This window comes from Leucopleurus acutus, assembly GCF_964270905.1.
Source record: "Leucopleurus acutus genome assembly, chromosome: 10".
NCBI classification, from domain to species: Eukaryota; Metazoa; Chordata; class Mammalia; order Artiodactyla; family Delphinidae; genus Leucopleurus; species Leucopleurus acutus.
Window position 1 is genome coordinate 73,219,988 of NC_139153.1, and position 15,836 is coordinate 73,235,823.

Sequence of the window (15,836 nt, forward strand, 5' to 3'; positions counted from 1 at the left end):
TGCCATCTAACCTCAATCTTGCCTACTGCAGTTTCAGCCAACTTCTCTCTCTCCTGAATTCAGTGGAGGTGGAGAACGGCTGGTTATCATCTTCTCTGCACTGGCCCTTTGGAGGTTCAGGGACTCAGTTCTAGCTGGGTTACCATCCCTGTCCTCCTGCCTGTGGGGAGTAGGCTGGATCAGACCATCATCTCCCCCAGTGGGAGAGAGAGCAGAAATAGGCAGACAGACAGACAGCTGGCCCCTGGACTCAAGGCAGAAAGGCCCTTTTAACTTCCAGATTGTATGCTTGTGTGATAGGTCCAGCCCCAGTCCCCTCCGCCTCCAGCTCACCCTTCGGCCTGTCCCCTCTTGTCCTAATCCCAGCCCATGTGGCCGAGCAGTCCCTGCAGCGGGTGAGGCCTCTGCTGCTCCGTGAATGGATATGGGGCCTCCTCCTGGGTCTGGCTCCTGCATAGTTCATCCCAACTCATCATCAGCCTCAACTGCCTACATCTGGGCCAAGGGGCTGCAGGAGGGATAGCCAACCCTGCCTATCTGGGACAGGTCCCCTGCAGGCCTTCTCCATCCTCAGCACACACAGCCTCTGTCCCCTGGCCTGGCCCCTCTGTTCTTCCCTGGGTCATAGACAGCAAGGCAAGACAACCAAGGGAAGAGGAAGAAAGGTCCCAGCCTGCCCCAGTGATCTGGCAGCATCCAGCCACCATCACTTAGAAGGATGCCCGTGAGGAAATTGGCCCCGAGAGAAGCCTGGTGGTGCCAGCTGAAGCCCCTGATGGAGAGTCGGCAGCTTGGGCAGCTGCTTCTATGCCAAGGTGGTGGTTTCTCTGCAGACCAGCCCAGGGGAGGACTCCAGGGTGGATGGCCTTCGAGATTCACCCAATGCTGACGCAGAAGCTCCCAGAACACTCAGGAAACCTCTCCGGACAGAGCCCTCTTTGTCAACCCGAGACCCTCCCAAGGCCTCTGCTGCCCTCTGGATCCAGCAGAGGGGGTGGAGGAAGGGCCACTCCCTCCCACCTAGAGCTTCTCCGAATGACAATCAGCTCGTGCCAGGTGGGGACCCGGGCATGACCCCTGGTGCCCAGGTCCTGGGCCTGCTCCTTGCCACCAACCGAACTGTGAATGTAGGGCCCCCAGCCTCACCCCTGCCCCAGGACCAACAACACCCTGGTTTGGTGTTGGGAGGGAAAAGGGGGCGGCCTGAGAGAGCCCCAGGCCCATCCTACCCTCTCGCTTCACCCAGCACTGGAGCTGGGCAGAGACACAAAACCCTGTCTGCCTTTGGGATTCCGGACCTCCCTAGGGCTCCCAACTGACCTCAGGCCTCTGCGTCATTGAATGTCACTGAGGTGGGGGGAGGAGAGGAAGGGGCGAGTGTGCGAGGGGGCTAGGGGACTGACTCTGCTCTTCTCCCTCAGAAGGATCCAGGGCAGAGGAAACCACACCTTCCAGTGCCCCCACCCCCAGCCGCAGCTTCTTCCCCCTTGGGCACCCATTCCCTGCCACCAAGCCTTCCCAGTCCTGAGCGCCTTCTCTATAAAAGAGTGTCACACCACCACCACCACACCCCTCCAGCATTTCCTCATCACCACAGCCTGTGTCACTGGCTCGGATGCAGGTCTGCTTACCCCAAAACATGCCTCCCCTCCCCAGCCGCACTGTGCACGAAGAAGGTGCAGGCGAGGAGCCGGGCCCCAAACACGTGGGCTGCCCCCTTCCCAGATCCTCGCAGGGGCCTGGCTTGCTCAGTCTTCTCAGCTCCGGGGACCAGCCCTGGTGGTCATGGGGTAGGGGGCAGAGAGTTGCCCTTGCCCTCCCCCTGGGGAAGCCACTGAAGAATGTTTACATGCCAAAAAGAATGTAACACCCTCCCCCACCCCTCCTAGTCACTGCATGGCCTCTGCCCACCTTGCACCTGTCCACCCGCCACCCCCACCCCCTGGAAGCCCCTGTCATGATTAGATCGGGTCTCGGAAGGGAAGTAGCCATCACACCATTAAAAAGCCTGTGGACCTTTCTTTCTGTTGGCCTGGACTCTTTTTCATTTGGGAGAGAGGGCAAAGCCCAGGCCCTGGGGCTGGGGGTAGACAGGAGAGAAGAGAGCAGGTTGGTGGGAAAGTGGGGAGGGACTGTCATGGAGGCAGATTGTCTACAGAAAAGGATATGGAAGCTCAGGATGGATACTGGAAATTTGCTCAGGCTTACGCTGGTGGAAGGGGATGGTCCTGCTGTCTCTGACAGCAAAGCTCAGGCTCTCTTGGCTCCCCTGGCTCCCAGAGACTCTAAGTCTAGCTTTGTGCAGAGAGGGAGGGAGGAAGAATTTTCATTGCCCCCCAGATTAACAGACAAAAATACAAGTGTTTGGAAAACCATAAAGTACAGCAGCTTACAGGCAAGGAAGATAAATGGTCATTATTCTAACAAAACCTATGTAAATCACAAATGAACAGAGCCTCCACTCCTAGAAATGTATCCTATGGATATACTTGTAAACTTGCAAAATTACATGTGTCCCAAGTTATTCATGGCAGCATTCTTTGAACTCTGCAAAGCCTCACCTGCAATTCCGAAAGCCAAAAGTTTCTGAAACTTGGGAGTCTTCCCATTAGATTGGCATAAACTCATTTGGTAACAAAACCTGCCAAGACCGTTTATAGTCTTTATTAATTCCATTTATCATACATGTTTGCAGTGGAAATATTCATGTGTTTGATTGCACGGCGCTGCGTTAAATCCTCCTAGGGTGTTTCATAATATATGGAATATGCACTGAGTTGCCTTTCTAAATATAAATACATTCTGGATTCTAAAAGATTTTCGATGGTTTGGGTAAGAGACTGTAGACCTGTGAAAGCAAGTGCTCAGAAGTCATCTAAATGTCCGTTAATTGGGGCCTGTTAGTAGAACATGGCCACCCGCGTGACACCGTGGGGGACTGTGAAGCTCTACCATGAAGGAGGCGGCTTTTTGTATACAGTGAAAGAACTGTGTGTGTAATGTCCAACTGGGCAGATGAGTTAGAGGCCTCTGGCTGCTCTGGGAGGCGAGCTGGGGGGAGGGAGGCTGCAGTATAGTGTACTCGCTGTACTTCTTGCATTTTGGACCCTAGGTTCACTACGTGTGAATCTTTCACCTAGGCAATACGTAAATAATTTCTGTCCCAGGGTAGGCTCCCAGCCCTGTCTGAGATCAGAGAGAGAAGGGCCCAGGCTTTGATGTCCTGCTCTCCCTCCGAGAAGACCACTCCACCGCAGCTCTGACATTCCAGAACCTGTGTAACCATCTCCTGTTTCCCTCCGTGACTTCCTGGGCCCCCCTTTCTTTTGACGGGATGCAAGGGGGCTCTAGGGTCTGATTCACTAGATTTCGGTGGGGCCCCCACATGCTTTTACCTTCCTTCTTGTTCAAAAATGTCAAAAGCAGGTCATATTTGTAGTAGAAAGGCAAGCGCTAAAAGCATATAAAATAAAACGTGAAAGCCTCCCATCCACAGATGTGACCATCTACAGGCGACCCCTGTGAACCACTTGGTGTACACCATCTCAGACCTTCTTTTATGTTTATAATAATAGCACTCTCTCCACATATATTTCTTATAAATAGAGGAGCATATTACACCTACTATTCGGAAACATGATTTTTACACCCAGCAATGTCTTAAAATACAGATCTTCCTTGTTTTTAGTATATCATAGAGTTGTACAACCAATCATCACAATCAATTTTAGAACATTTCCATCACCTCAGAAAGAAACTCCATACCTATAGCAGTCACTCCCATTTCCCCCCAACCCCTCTAGCCCTAGGCAATCTACTTTCTGGCTCTATATAGATTTGCCTATTTTGGACATTTCATATCACTGGAATCACACCCTATGTGGCTCTTGTGACTGCCTTCTTTACACAGCATGTTTCCAAGGTTCATCATATTTAGTTTTTTATCAGTACTTCATTCCTTTTTAGGGCTGAATGATATTCTGTTGTGTGGATAGACAACATTTTGTTTATCCATTCATCAACTGATGGACTTTGGGTTGCTTCTACCTTTTGGCTATTATGAAAAATGCTGCTATGAACATTCATTTTCGAGTGTTTGTGTGAGCATATGTTTTCATTTCTCTTGGGTCTATATTCTAAGTATATAGGTAGAATATAGAAGTAGAATTGCTGGGTCATATGGTAACTCTATGTTTAATATGTTGAGGAATTACCAAACTTTTCCACAAGGGCTATACCATTTTACTTTCCCACCAGCAATGTAGGAGGATCCTCGTGTTCTTTTTAATGGCTACGTAATGGTCCATGGCATGAATGTTCTATCATCTATCTAACCAGCTCCACATTGTGCTTTCATTAGCGTCTTTCCAACTTCTCACTATTTCAAATAGTGCCAAAATCAACATCCTGCCTCCAATCTTTGCTTACGTCTAATTCTAGGAGAAATCCCCAGAATGATCAAGTAGATGAAAAATATCTTGTTCTATTTTTTAATTTCTTTTATTATTATGAATGAATGAAAGAATGCCAAGGACTATTCATTCATTGTTGTTTAGAATTCCTTCAATCATTCATTCGTTCAACTAATTCTGAGCCCCACATGTACCAGAAGCTATGCCAGACATGGGACACCATCCAGGAACTGAGACAAGGCAGAGTGTGCCCTCTAGGAGGTGGCTGTAAATTAACTTTCACTTTACACGAGGCTCTATGTGCGCTGATACATGAGGCTCAGGTAGGGCCTCCCAGGTCAGACTGCAAACTTGAAGGAAGGCCCTCCAACGAATATGACTCTTAGACTGAATTTTGAAGGAGAAACAGGAGCTGGGCACATAGAGAGCAGCGGGGGCAAGGTGTGGAGGTGTGAGGACTATGTGTGGTTCAGTGTGGTGGTCACTGGTGTGATTCGGAGAGTAGAGAGAGGAGTGAGGGGGGGCAGGACCAAGCCTGTGGCAGGAGTGGGCTATGCCAAGGAGGACAGCTTTAGAGGGTTACAGAGAACCCCTGCCCGCCCTCCTCCCCCAGGAGCCTGAGACCTGCGAGGCACACTCACTTCCCTCACAGCTTGGCTCCACAGGTGAGGACCTTCCCAGCCCCCTGCTGACCTTCTCTCCACTCCCTCAGAAAGACTATCTTTTCTGTTCTAGGGCCAAGAGAGCTCTGAGGACACCGGCACAGAGAAATGAGTGGTTTGAGCAAGGTTCCTCAATCAGGGGCTTGATAGGGGCCAAAAGACCCAGGACACTGGAGGGGCCTTTGTTAGTAAAGAGAGGTCCTTGGGGGACACTCTGGAAAAAAGAGACCAGAGTGGGAACGTGGAGGGTGTCATGTCTCTGATCGTCATACACTGGGGCCTGCTGAGATTTTCCCACTGTCTACTCAGGAGTCAAGGCCAGGATAAGAGCTGAGACCAAGCCAAGACTGAAGGGTGGGCAAGATGAACTTCTAAGTCCTCAGCCGATGCAGGAGCCTAGTCTTGCCCATGGTGATGTGCTGATGGGGGAGGAGAATATGCATGGTCATTGGAATTTGGCCATTAGTCAGAGGGAAATATGAGACAAGCACATTTTCATCCGTTCCAGGTGGCATCTTCTGCATTCCTCTCCATCCCATGTACAGTTAAGCCCAAAGTAGTGTAACATCACCCATTGCCACCACCATCAATTTTACCACAATCACCACCTCTATCTCCATTTCCTGCTTCTAACTCTATTACCCACCGCTACCAGCACCGTTATCACTCAAATCACAGATACCCTTCTCCATCAGCTGCAGTCACCACAACTAGGCTCTGATGACACGATTAACAAGAGAGACAAAATTCTTGTTCTCCAGGAGCTTATATATCTTCAACATGACCACCACCACTATTTTCACCATCACCACCACCACCACCACCACCACCACCACCACCACCATCAGTATCATCGACCACATAATCCTCATCACCACCACTGCCCTCATAACCACATCACTATTACCACTATCCCTAGCCCCATACCCTTCATCCCTATTCCAGTCACCATCATTTCTGCCATCAGTATGCCCACCTCCATCACTGGTATACCATCCATCCCATCACCATATTTCCCACTACAATGGATTCTGTCATTACCACTATCATCAATGTAGGAAATGATTACCTGGATTGTAGCAATGATTAATGGTCAGTGAAGCCCCAAGTAAGATAGGGAGGTCACTCAGTGGAGAGAGAGGAAAAAGAGTAAGAAACACTAAGGTGTAAGAAGTCTCTATTGCAGGCAATCCCAAATAGGGAATTGTTTACCCCAGGAACTTATTCTTTCCCAAACCCTCCAACAGTTCTAGTGTAATTTCAAGGAAGGAGTTGTTTTTCCCATGCACAAGGCTCCTTCTCATCTAGTCTGGTATAAATGAGGGTCTCCTTCTATCTTGGCCTCTGAGCCCAAGTTTGGATTCCCAGGTTGGAGGGGCATGGGGATGGTTAAAAATTTAATCAAAACCAGCTCTTGACTGGTGATTCAGAGCTGATCAGTACTCTGGTTAGACTCCTGGCATTTCCTACCTTGCTTGTCCTTGCTTTTCCAGCCTCCAAACATCATGGTCATTATCACCACCATTCCTTGATGACATCAGAGAGGAGAGCTGCCATATGGGGTGGAGGCAGGGAATAAGATGAAGCTGGGGGTACAGTTAATGTCAAATTACTCTCTGTAGAAAGGGGCTTCAGATTTATATCTGAGTTGCCTAGAAGCCAATGCAAAGAGGGAGAGGTGACTATTAGCTACGTCTCATGTTAAGGCAGGAGAGAACCCTCCACTGTGAAAACAAAGGCACCACAGCCAATGCCCAGGGTTGGCCTCACTGGCTGTTCTCTCTGGCTGTGGAAAAACCTAAGAGTATTCCCCTGTGGAGTCGCTGGAGGGACCATGGTGATGAGATGGCTGCAAAACTTACCTCTCAGGAACCGCAAACAGTTATGGTATTTTATATTTTTATAGAAATGATTACATAGTATCAAATGAGGGAGGAACCAACAATGTGGGGGTCACATATGGGTGAGAGCAAGAGGGAAGGAGTTTCTCACTCTTGAGCTGGTCTCCAGAGTGGCTGGGGCACGCACCAGGTGAATAGGAGGGAGGCCAGGGCTGCCTTCAGGACCGCACCCAGGGTACTGGAGGGAATGGGGCATGGTGGGGAGGGGTCAGAGACAGGCTTGGGGAGAGGAGTCATATGGAGGGTCATACGGGCCAAGCTAGGGAGCTGGACTTTCACCCTCCAGCAGAGGGAGCTGGTGAGGAGTTTTTTTGTTTGTTTGCTTTTGATGTGGACCATTTAAAACGTCTATTGAATTTGTTACAATATTGCTTCTGTTTTATGTTTTGGTTTTTTGGCCACGAGGCATGTGGTATCCTAGCTCCCTGACCAGGGATTGAACCCGCACCCCCTTCATTGCAAGGCGGAGTCTTAATCACTGGACCGCCAGGGAAGTACCATGGTGAAGGGTTTTAAACAGAGATATTACCCTGTCAGATTTGTGTTTTAAAATGTTCATTGTGGTGGGTGTGTTGAGAGGGGTGAGACTGGAGGCAGGGGGGGTTGTATCACTTATTTTAACCCTCTCGCCAGACTGCATGCTCACTGGGGGCAGGGACTGTGGCCGAGGCATCTTTGTACCTTACAGAATGCTGAGGTTGCACAAGAGACTCAATATCTTTTACTATTATCACCATCTATCACCACCACCAAATCACTGCCCTCACTCCCAAGCCTATTAGCATCACCATTAACACACACCATGTCAACAATTTAGCTCTTTTCCCAGAGCTTTCTCAGTGAGCCCAGCCTAGGGCAAACTGGAACATCGCCAGCTCAGCAGCTTGGGTCAAAGGCCTGGGCAAGAGTCAGGGGTCCTGGTCCTCTCTCCAGCTCTGCTGCTGAGTCACTGTGTGAACCCAGCAAGCCGTGTTCCCAGCCTCCCAAACAGTTTTTCTTAACTCTTCAAAGTGGGGGCTAGATTAAATAAGAGGTTTTCAAATATTTTTGTCTCTTAGGCTCTTTAGAAGCTTATTTGCCAACCTGGTGTTTAGAGAATCAGATCAGAATAAATCTGACATTGCTGGCTTTCTCTGTGCTTTCGTGGCAGGGGGACATGAATGAGAACTGAGTGGGGAGTCAGACACATTCTGAGTCTTAGGCATTCATTGCAGGCAACTATGCCAGGACCTTGGCAAACCCTTTCCTTCCCTACCACCACCCCCCACCCCCCAGACACCACGGGGTAATCTAGGAAGCTCCTGAAACAGGGGCAGAGGGCAGGCAGAAGGGACTGTGTATATGAGAAGAGCCCCTGAGTGAAGAAGTGGGAGGGTGATAGGTCTCAGACCCCCAGATCAGCCAGGCTGTCCAGTGTGGGTCCAGGTGTGTCTCAGGCCAGGGCATAAGCTCCAGGTAGGGGTACAAGGAGGCCTTTTGGCTCAGCAGGAAGAACCCTTCACCTGGTTAGGGCCTGGCTGTCAGTCTTGCATCCTGAGCTGCTGGTCAGGCTGTGGCTGCAAATAGACCAAGCTGAACTAAGGCTTCACAGGACAAAGGGCAACCAGGGAGAGCTGGCACTATGCTCCAGGGGACCTCCCCTTTTAGGGACCCTTGGAAGCTCTGCTGACCAAGGGGCTAGGGCCTCACCTCCTACATACCCAGCTACCCCATCATGGCAGTACAAGGTTGCCCCACTTGGTCCTTGAGCACCAATATGTAAGTCCCAGAGCCACGGAGTCAGTGACCTCTGAATGGATGGCAGCCCCTCCCCCCAGGCACTGGGCCAGACAGGCAGGGATCCCTGGAGACCTGGGTGGCCTGGGAGGGCCCAATTCTGGGCCAGCCCCTGAGGGCTGGATTCTGGCTGCAGGCTCTCTGCTCATCAGTCAGTCTACTCCCGCCTCCAGAGTCCAAGGGTCCAAGTGGTGGGCAGTTTGAGCTGTGCTGGGCACTACAGAGGGAGTCCGTGCTGGAGAAGGTTGGTAGGTGGGCAGCATGGGATTCGAGGAGCTGCTACACAAGGTGGGAGGCTTTGGGCCCTTCCAGCTGCGGAATGTGGCACTGCTGGCCCTGCCCCGTGTGCTGCTGCCCATGCACTTCCTCCTGCCCATCTTCCTGGCTGCTGTGCCAGCCCACCGCTGTGCCCTGCCTGGAGTCCCTGCCAACTTCAGTCACCAGGACGAGTGGCTGGAGGCCCACCTGCCCCGGGAGCCTGATGGCAGGCTCAGCTCCTGCCTCCTCTTCACCCATCTCCAGGCCCTCCCCAACACCACGCTGTGGGGAGGGGGGCAGAGCCCTGGGGAGCAGCTGGAGGGTGAGCCCTCCACAGTGCCCTGCCCTCAGGGCTGGGAGTACGACCACTCGGAATTCTCCTCCACCATTGCAACTGAGGTACCCGAGCTGGGAGGTTGGGGGACATGCGAGTGGATGGGCCTGCCATTGCCTTGGGTGATTACCATGTGGGCATTAGACACATTACTTTGCCATTTAGAGTCTCAGTTTACCAATCTGTAGATGGGATCTATAAATTCAAAGTACTGAGCTTCGTTCCTGGCTTGTAGTAAAGCCCCTGTGTGAGAGCTGCTATCATTAACTGGGAGGTGATTAGGGCAGGTGAGGGCTAAGATGGCTCTAGGGAGCTGGGGCAGAGATTTGAGAAGGGTGTCTCTGTACTAAGAGGTGGAGAAACAATAGAGGACTCCTCCCTCTTCCTTTTTTCCGGGCCCCAGGTCTAGGATTTGCATAATCCATCTAGAGGAGTGCAGGTGGGGGCAGAGTCTCTCTGGGAAGGAGCAGAACTGTTGTCAGGGTCAAGGCCTTCTATGGGAAGACACTGAGGCTGCAGAATTGGGGAGGGGCAAAGTTTTCCACCACCCCCCCCAAGCTGGGGTGAATAGTTGGGGGCTATCTGACATGGAGGTACCAGGATGGCACAGTTGACCTCAGAAGAACCTGGGGTCTAGGAGAAGAGGGATTGGTACCAGCTGGAGAGGGCCCTGTGCCCATAGGAGGCCCCTCCCTGCCTGTCCCTGCAGTGGGACCTGGTGTGTGAGCAGAAAGGCCTGAACAGAGCCACTTCCACCTTCTTCTTCGCCGGTGTGCTGGTGGGGGCCGTGGCCTTCGGATACCTGTCTGACAGGTGGGGTGAGGTAGGGGGGCCAATAAGGGTGTGGGGTGGGGAACCCTTTCCACTAGCTGGGGTATGGGCCTAGTATACCTCTGTCTTGGGACTTCCCTTCTACAGGGCGCTGACCCTGCGTGACCCCTGTGCAGGTTTGGGCGGCGCCGTCTGCTGCTCGTGGCCTATGTGAGTTCCCTGGTGCTGGGCCTGGCATCTGCAGCCTCAGTCAGCTATACCATGTTTGCCATCACTCGCACCCTCACTGGCACGGCTCTGGCTGGCTTCACCATCATCGTGATGCCACTGGGTGAGGCAGGCAAAGGACGGGTAGGGCCTAGAAGACTGCAGGGAGGCAGTTGTCAAGGGTGAGACTGAGCCCATCTGGCCCTTGCTAACTGTCTTCCTGTCTCCAACTGCGCCCTGGGTCCAGAGCTGGAGTGGCTGGACGTGGGACACCGTACTGTGGCAGGTGTCCTGAGCAGCACCTTCTGGACAGGGGGTGTGATGCTGTTGGCACTGGTCGGCTACCTGATACGGGACTGGCGATGGCTTCTGCTGGCTGTCACCCTGCCTTGTGCCCCAGGCATCCTCAGCATCTGGTGAGACCTGGGGGTAGCTGGGGAGTGGGAGATACAGGAGGCCAGAGACAGAATTAATCAGAGGCTGAGATTCGAAGACAGACTGAGAGATGAAGAGAAACTGTCAGTGACCAACAGAGAGAAAGAGAGACAGAGATCAATACAAAGAAGATGGCACCAGGCATGTGAAGCAGAGAAACAGGGAACAAAATATAGAGAGATAGAAATGGAATGACAGAGACAGAACCACTGAGAGACGGTGAGAAACCAGGACCGAAAGGCAGACTCAGAGGCACAGATAGAGATGAACACATGAGTGACAGAAGAGACAGAGCCAAGCACAGACAGGCTGGCGCCCTGGAGGGGTGGGGGTGGCGGCCAAGCCAGCACAGGGGTAGGGAGTCCAAGCAGGAGGTGGGGGGCTGGGTGAGGTGGGCATTTCATTGCCTCCCCAAGGTGAACTGGTTTTGGATGATCCCTGTGGGTATGTCTGTATGTCTGTCTCTCTTCCATCCTATGCCCTCTTGTCACCTGTGGGTGAAGTGGGTAGCTGGTCCTGGGGGCTGAGGTTTTGGGAGCAAGACCAATTCAGTTGAGTAGAGAAGGGACTCCCAGGCTGTGGAGGACCTAGGCCTGGGCAAGGAAGAGTGGGAAGAGGTGGCTTTGAAACTGGGCCTTAAGGGATGAATAATAGTTCATCAGGTGAGGAGGGCTTGGGAAGAGAACACATTCCAGGCTGAGGGGCTGTGTGGGGAAGAGCCTGGAAACTGACAGCCTGTGGTGTGCCCAGGAGGGAGATGTGGCTTAGGGTGCTCTGACTGAAGGGCCTCCTCCTGCCCCCCAGGTGGGTGCCTGAGTCTGCACGCTGGCTTCTGACCCAGGGCCGTGTGGAAGAGGCCCACAGGTACCTGCTCCGCTGTGCCAGGCTCAATGGGCGGCCTCTGGGTGAGGACGGCCTGAGCCAGGAGGTGAGAGTGAATGTATGTGTGAGTGCATGCAAGTACGTGTGTGTGTGTGTGTGTGTGTGTGTGTGTGTGTGTGCCCTGTGTCAAGGGTCCCCTTCCTGGGATCCACTCTGTGTGCAAGAAAAGCTCCTGGCCCCCAATGGAGTGTTCCAAACTCTTCAGGATGTCCTACTGGCCCTGGTGGGCCACACCCTTGACTCAGGACCCACCCTACTCAGCTCCCACGTGCATCCCCTCCCCCACTACTGCAGAAGAGAAGGATGGAAACCCAGGGAGAACAAGGTGCCTTGTTCAGGCCACATAGCCAACTCCGATGTCGCAAACTCTCCTCCTTCCCCACCAGGCTCTGAGCAAAGTGGCTGCTGCGGAGCGGGTGGTCCGAACACCCTCATACCTAGACCTGTTCCGGACTCCAAGGCTGCGACACATCTCATTGTGCTGCATGGTGGTGTGGTGAGGAGGGGGCTGACCTGGGCCTGGTGGGGTGGGGGAGGGGCACACTCCACTGGTGCTGAGTGTGAGAGGACAAGGGACAAGTGAAACTGTAACTGCGGATGGCAGGAGGATCCGCCTCTAGGGGGGAAGGGGGCTCTGGGAGGTCAGGATGGAGCAGGCATCAGAGACACGTGGGGTTAAATTCAGGCTCTGCCACCTCCTTACTGTGAGCCCTTTGACAGGTCACTTAACACTCTGAGCCTCAGTGCCTCTTCTGTACAACCGGACGCTATTAGTTCCTATCTCACAGGGTTGCTGTGAAGATTAGGTAAAGGTGCTTGGGCTACTGGCATGTGCTGCACACTCAGAAGGGATTATGGGGACACGGAAGACCGTGGGCAGCGGGCTCCGAAGGTGGGGGAGACGGTCCCTCTAAAAGGCCAAGGCTCCTGAGAAGAGAGGACAAGGGGGCGCGAAGGAGGACCCCTGAGTGGCATCGCGACCCCCCTCAGGTTTGGAGTGAACTTTTCCTATTACGGCGTGAGCCTGGATGTGTCGGGCCTGGGGCTGAACGTGTACCAGACGCAGCTGCTCTTCGGGGCCGTGGAGCTGCCCTCCAAGCTGCTGGTCTACCTGTCGGTGCGCCACGCCGGACGCCGCCTCACGCTGGCAGGAACGCTGCTCGGCGCCGCCCTCGCCTTGGGCTTCAGGCTGTTGGTGTCCTCCGGTGAGCCCCGCCCCAAGCCCCGCCCATTCCCGTAGGCCCCGCCTTCTGGAGGAGAAAACCCCGCCCCCCACCGCCACCCGGCTCTTTCCCGGAAGCCCCGACTCAAGGCCGGTTAAGTCTGGCCCTCTCCGGAGGCTCCACCTCCTATCCTGGGAGAACCTCTGTTCTGCAAGGCCTCCTCACTGCCTGAACCCCTTTTCCTCCAGAGGTAAAGTCCTGGAGCACCGCCCTGGCGGTGATGGGGAAAGGTTTTTCTGAAGCTGCCTTCACCACTGCCTACCTTTTCACGTCGGAGTTGTACCCTACCGTGCTCAGGTGAGGGGTCCCAGGCAAGCTACCTGGAGGGAGGGCTTGTTAGTCACAACTCTTATCAACACGCCTACACACACACACTGCACCCCAGTCCCTGTCGCCCATTCCTTACAGAGCTAATCAGAGCTGTTTGTGTTTGCCTAAGTCTGGGAGGAGGTGGGGCATTTAATCTTCTTTACTAAGTGACCTTGAGCAAGGTCAGACAACTTTTCTGGGCCTCCTTTAAAAGAAAACAGTCGCAAAAGGCCCCATCTGGGGCTTCTCTGGTGGTGCAGTGGTTGAGAGTCCGCCTGCTGATGCAGGGGACACGGGTTCGTGCCCCGGTCTGGGAAGATCCCACATGCCGCGGAGCGGCTGGGCCCGTGAGCCATGGCCGCTGAGCCTGCGCGTCTGGAGCCTGTGCTCCGCAAGGGGAGAGGCCACAACAGTGAGAGGCCCGCATACCGCAAAAAAAAAAGGCCCCATCTGTCCATCCCATCCTACTCAACACAGCCTAAGCAGAACTGCCCTTGGGGGTTGTCTCTGGACATAAGGCCCTGGCCCTTTCAGGTAGCTATTGACAGGTGGGGAGGAGATGGGTAGGCAGCTGGGCATGTTTAGAAAGCCTTGTGTCTCCTGTAACATGGCAGGGTCTGTTCCAGCTGCTGACCCCTTCCTTTCACGCTACCCTTTCCCCATCCTCTTTCTGATGACTTTTTTTTTTTCCTTCAGCAATACCTGATTGGTACTGTCAGAATGGGGGCCCATCCTCTGGTGGGTGCTGGCTTGGGGGCCCCTGGCCTAGGGGTGGGTGGGAAGACCACCTGAAAGAAGACTCAGCTTTCTTAGCTGTCTGGGGAGAAGGGGGCACCAGGCCCTGCCAGCCCAGAAAGGGAGCCCCATGAGGCATGACCGCAAGTAGGTGTGAGCACCAACCCCCTCCTCCATCCTCTCTCTCTGAGCAGACAGACAGGGATGGGGCTGACTGCACTGGTGGGCCGACTGGGGGGCTCTTTGGCCCCACTGGCAGCCTTGCTGGACGGAGTATGGCTGTCACTGCCCAAGCTCGCTTATGGGGGGATCGCCCTGCTGGCTGCCTGCACTGCCCTCCTGCTACCAGAGACAAAGCAGGCACAACTACCAGAGACCATCCAAGACGTGGAGAGGAAGAGGTGTGTGCACAGGACTGTATCTGTGTGAGCACATGCATGTGGGTATGGGTGCTGAGGTACCTGACACCTTAGGTAAGATTCAGAGAGGAAGACATGTCTGCACATGTGTGTCTGGTGCATGTATGCAAGTGTGCATGGGTGTGTGACCTGAGGTATGTAAACTGCGTGTATAGAGGTGTAAATGAGTCCATACCTGTGTGTGTGTCCAGGAAGAAGAGGATGTGTACACACACTCAGGTATGCCTACATGTCAGGGATGTGTCAAGCATGTGTGGGAGTCACTTGTGGGAGTACACGTGTTTGTATATCAAGAGCTGGGGGGAGCCCTAGGCCAGCCGTATGGGGCAGGCTGGGGTGGTAGGCTGGGAGGATAAACCCCACCATTGCTCATGACTCCTTCCTCCTCAGTGCCCCATCCAACCCTCAGGAGGAAGAGATGCCCATGAAGCAGGTCCAGGACTGAATGGAATCAGGGGCAGGCCCTCCATGGAAGTTCTGCAGCAGGGGCTGGGAGAACAGAAGGGCAGGCCCTCTGACCAGGGCTGGGGGCAGTGAGCCCCCTGTCCAGGGCTGGAGTTGCCCCCTCTCTGTGCTCATCCAGCCTTCACTATTTGGCCTCCAGCAACAGAGCAACTTCCCAGAATGCAGTGGGCTGCTGAGAATTCTGGCACCCCTCTCATGGCTGGGGGGATTCTGTAAATAAAGGTGCCCCTTGGGTTAGGGCAACAGTGAGGAGCTGTGGGATGAGCCCTGGATGGGAAGCCACTGAGTCTGGCCCTGGGTTCTGGTGCCAGCTTTGCCACTGATTTCTGGGTGACCTTGGGCATGTGGCTTTCCCTCTCTGGGTCTGTCTGGTCATCTCTCAAATGGATAATGAAGCCTCTTAGCAGACCTCGCCGCAGGATCTATCTGCTCTCATGCTCAAATGAGATGCTGAATAAGGTGCTTCCTCTAGAGATGGTGCTAAAGAAAGAACTGTCCTATGACGACTTCTGGTACCAACAGGGCTGGTGGGCATGCTGTCCACTGCGTGGTGCTGGGAGCTGCCCAGTGCCAGAGCCAGGGGACCAGGAGAACAGAGCTCTTTGTTCCCATGGCTGGCTTTGCTACCTCCCAGTCACTTTGCAGGGTAATGCATCCCCACACCCCTACACTCCCCACCCTCCAACCCACTGTCTAGGCCTCATGCCCAAAGAAGAGTTGAAGGCATGGGAGCCAACATTTTATTGGAGAAGCCAAAATAAACACAAGTTTTATGAGTACCTTGAAGTTACAGAATTTGCTGGGTCAAGGGATTGGGAAGACCAAGACACTAACCTTCAAATGGGGTGGCCTATGTTGCCTGACCAGATAGGAATGGGAAAGGGAGGAGTTGGCAGAGAAAATGTAGACTCTGGTCTACCATGGAGCCTAGGCCCAGGCTGCCAGAATCACACCTTCTCCCACCCTCGTGGGACTAGAGAATTCTGTAGCTTCCATTGGACCATGGAGAGGATGATGGGAGGCCTGAGTTAGGGTGACCTCTGCTAT

General features: G+C 53.5%; 1 protein-coding gene across 3 annotated transcripts; it reads left to right on the forward strand.

Annotated features, from left to right (window-relative positions):
* Positions 1-8,938: 8,938 nt before the first annotated feature.
* SLC22A7 (solute carrier family 22 member 7) lies at positions 8,939-15,823 on the forward strand. Of its 3 annotated transcripts, none has more exons than XM_082848775.1 (10): positions 8,939-9,408; positions 10,053-10,156; positions 10,291-10,445; positions 10,569-10,737; positions 11,561-11,684; positions 12,025-12,134; positions 12,629-12,843; positions 13,050-13,158; positions 14,100-14,310; positions 14,721-15,823. In XM_082848775.1, exons 1-10 carry the CDS (start codon positions 9,013-9,015, stop codon positions 14,859-14,861), a joined length of 1,734 nt encoding a protein of 577 aa, XP_082704901.1. In that variant the 5' UTR covers positions 8,939-9,012; the 3' UTR covers positions 14,862-15,823. The 3 variants fall into 3 exon arrangements, with proteins under 3 accessions (XP_082704901.1, XP_082704899.1, XP_082704900.1); XM_082848773.1 differs by having other exon boundaries at positions 14,100-14,306; positions 14,715-15,823; XM_082848774.1 differs by having other exon boundaries at positions 14,100-14,306; positions 14,734-14,865.
* Positions 15,824-15,836: the final 13 nt, after the last annotated feature.

Bases quoted from the DNA above. Each gene is read 5' to 3' on its own strand.
- SLC22A7 (XM_082848775.1), top strand. From the start codon at position 9,013: ATGGGATTCGAGGAGCTGCTACACAAGGTGGGAGGCTTTGGGCCCTTC. The intron at 10,157-10,290 runs GTGGGGTGAGGT...ACCCCTGTGCAG, and splicing joins TTCGGATACCTGTCTGACAG to GTTTGGGCGGCGCCGTCTGC. The intron at 11,685-12,024 runs GTGAGAGTGAAT...CTTCCCCACCAG, and splicing joins AGGACGGCCTGAGCCAGGAG to GCTCTGAGCAAAGTGGCTGC.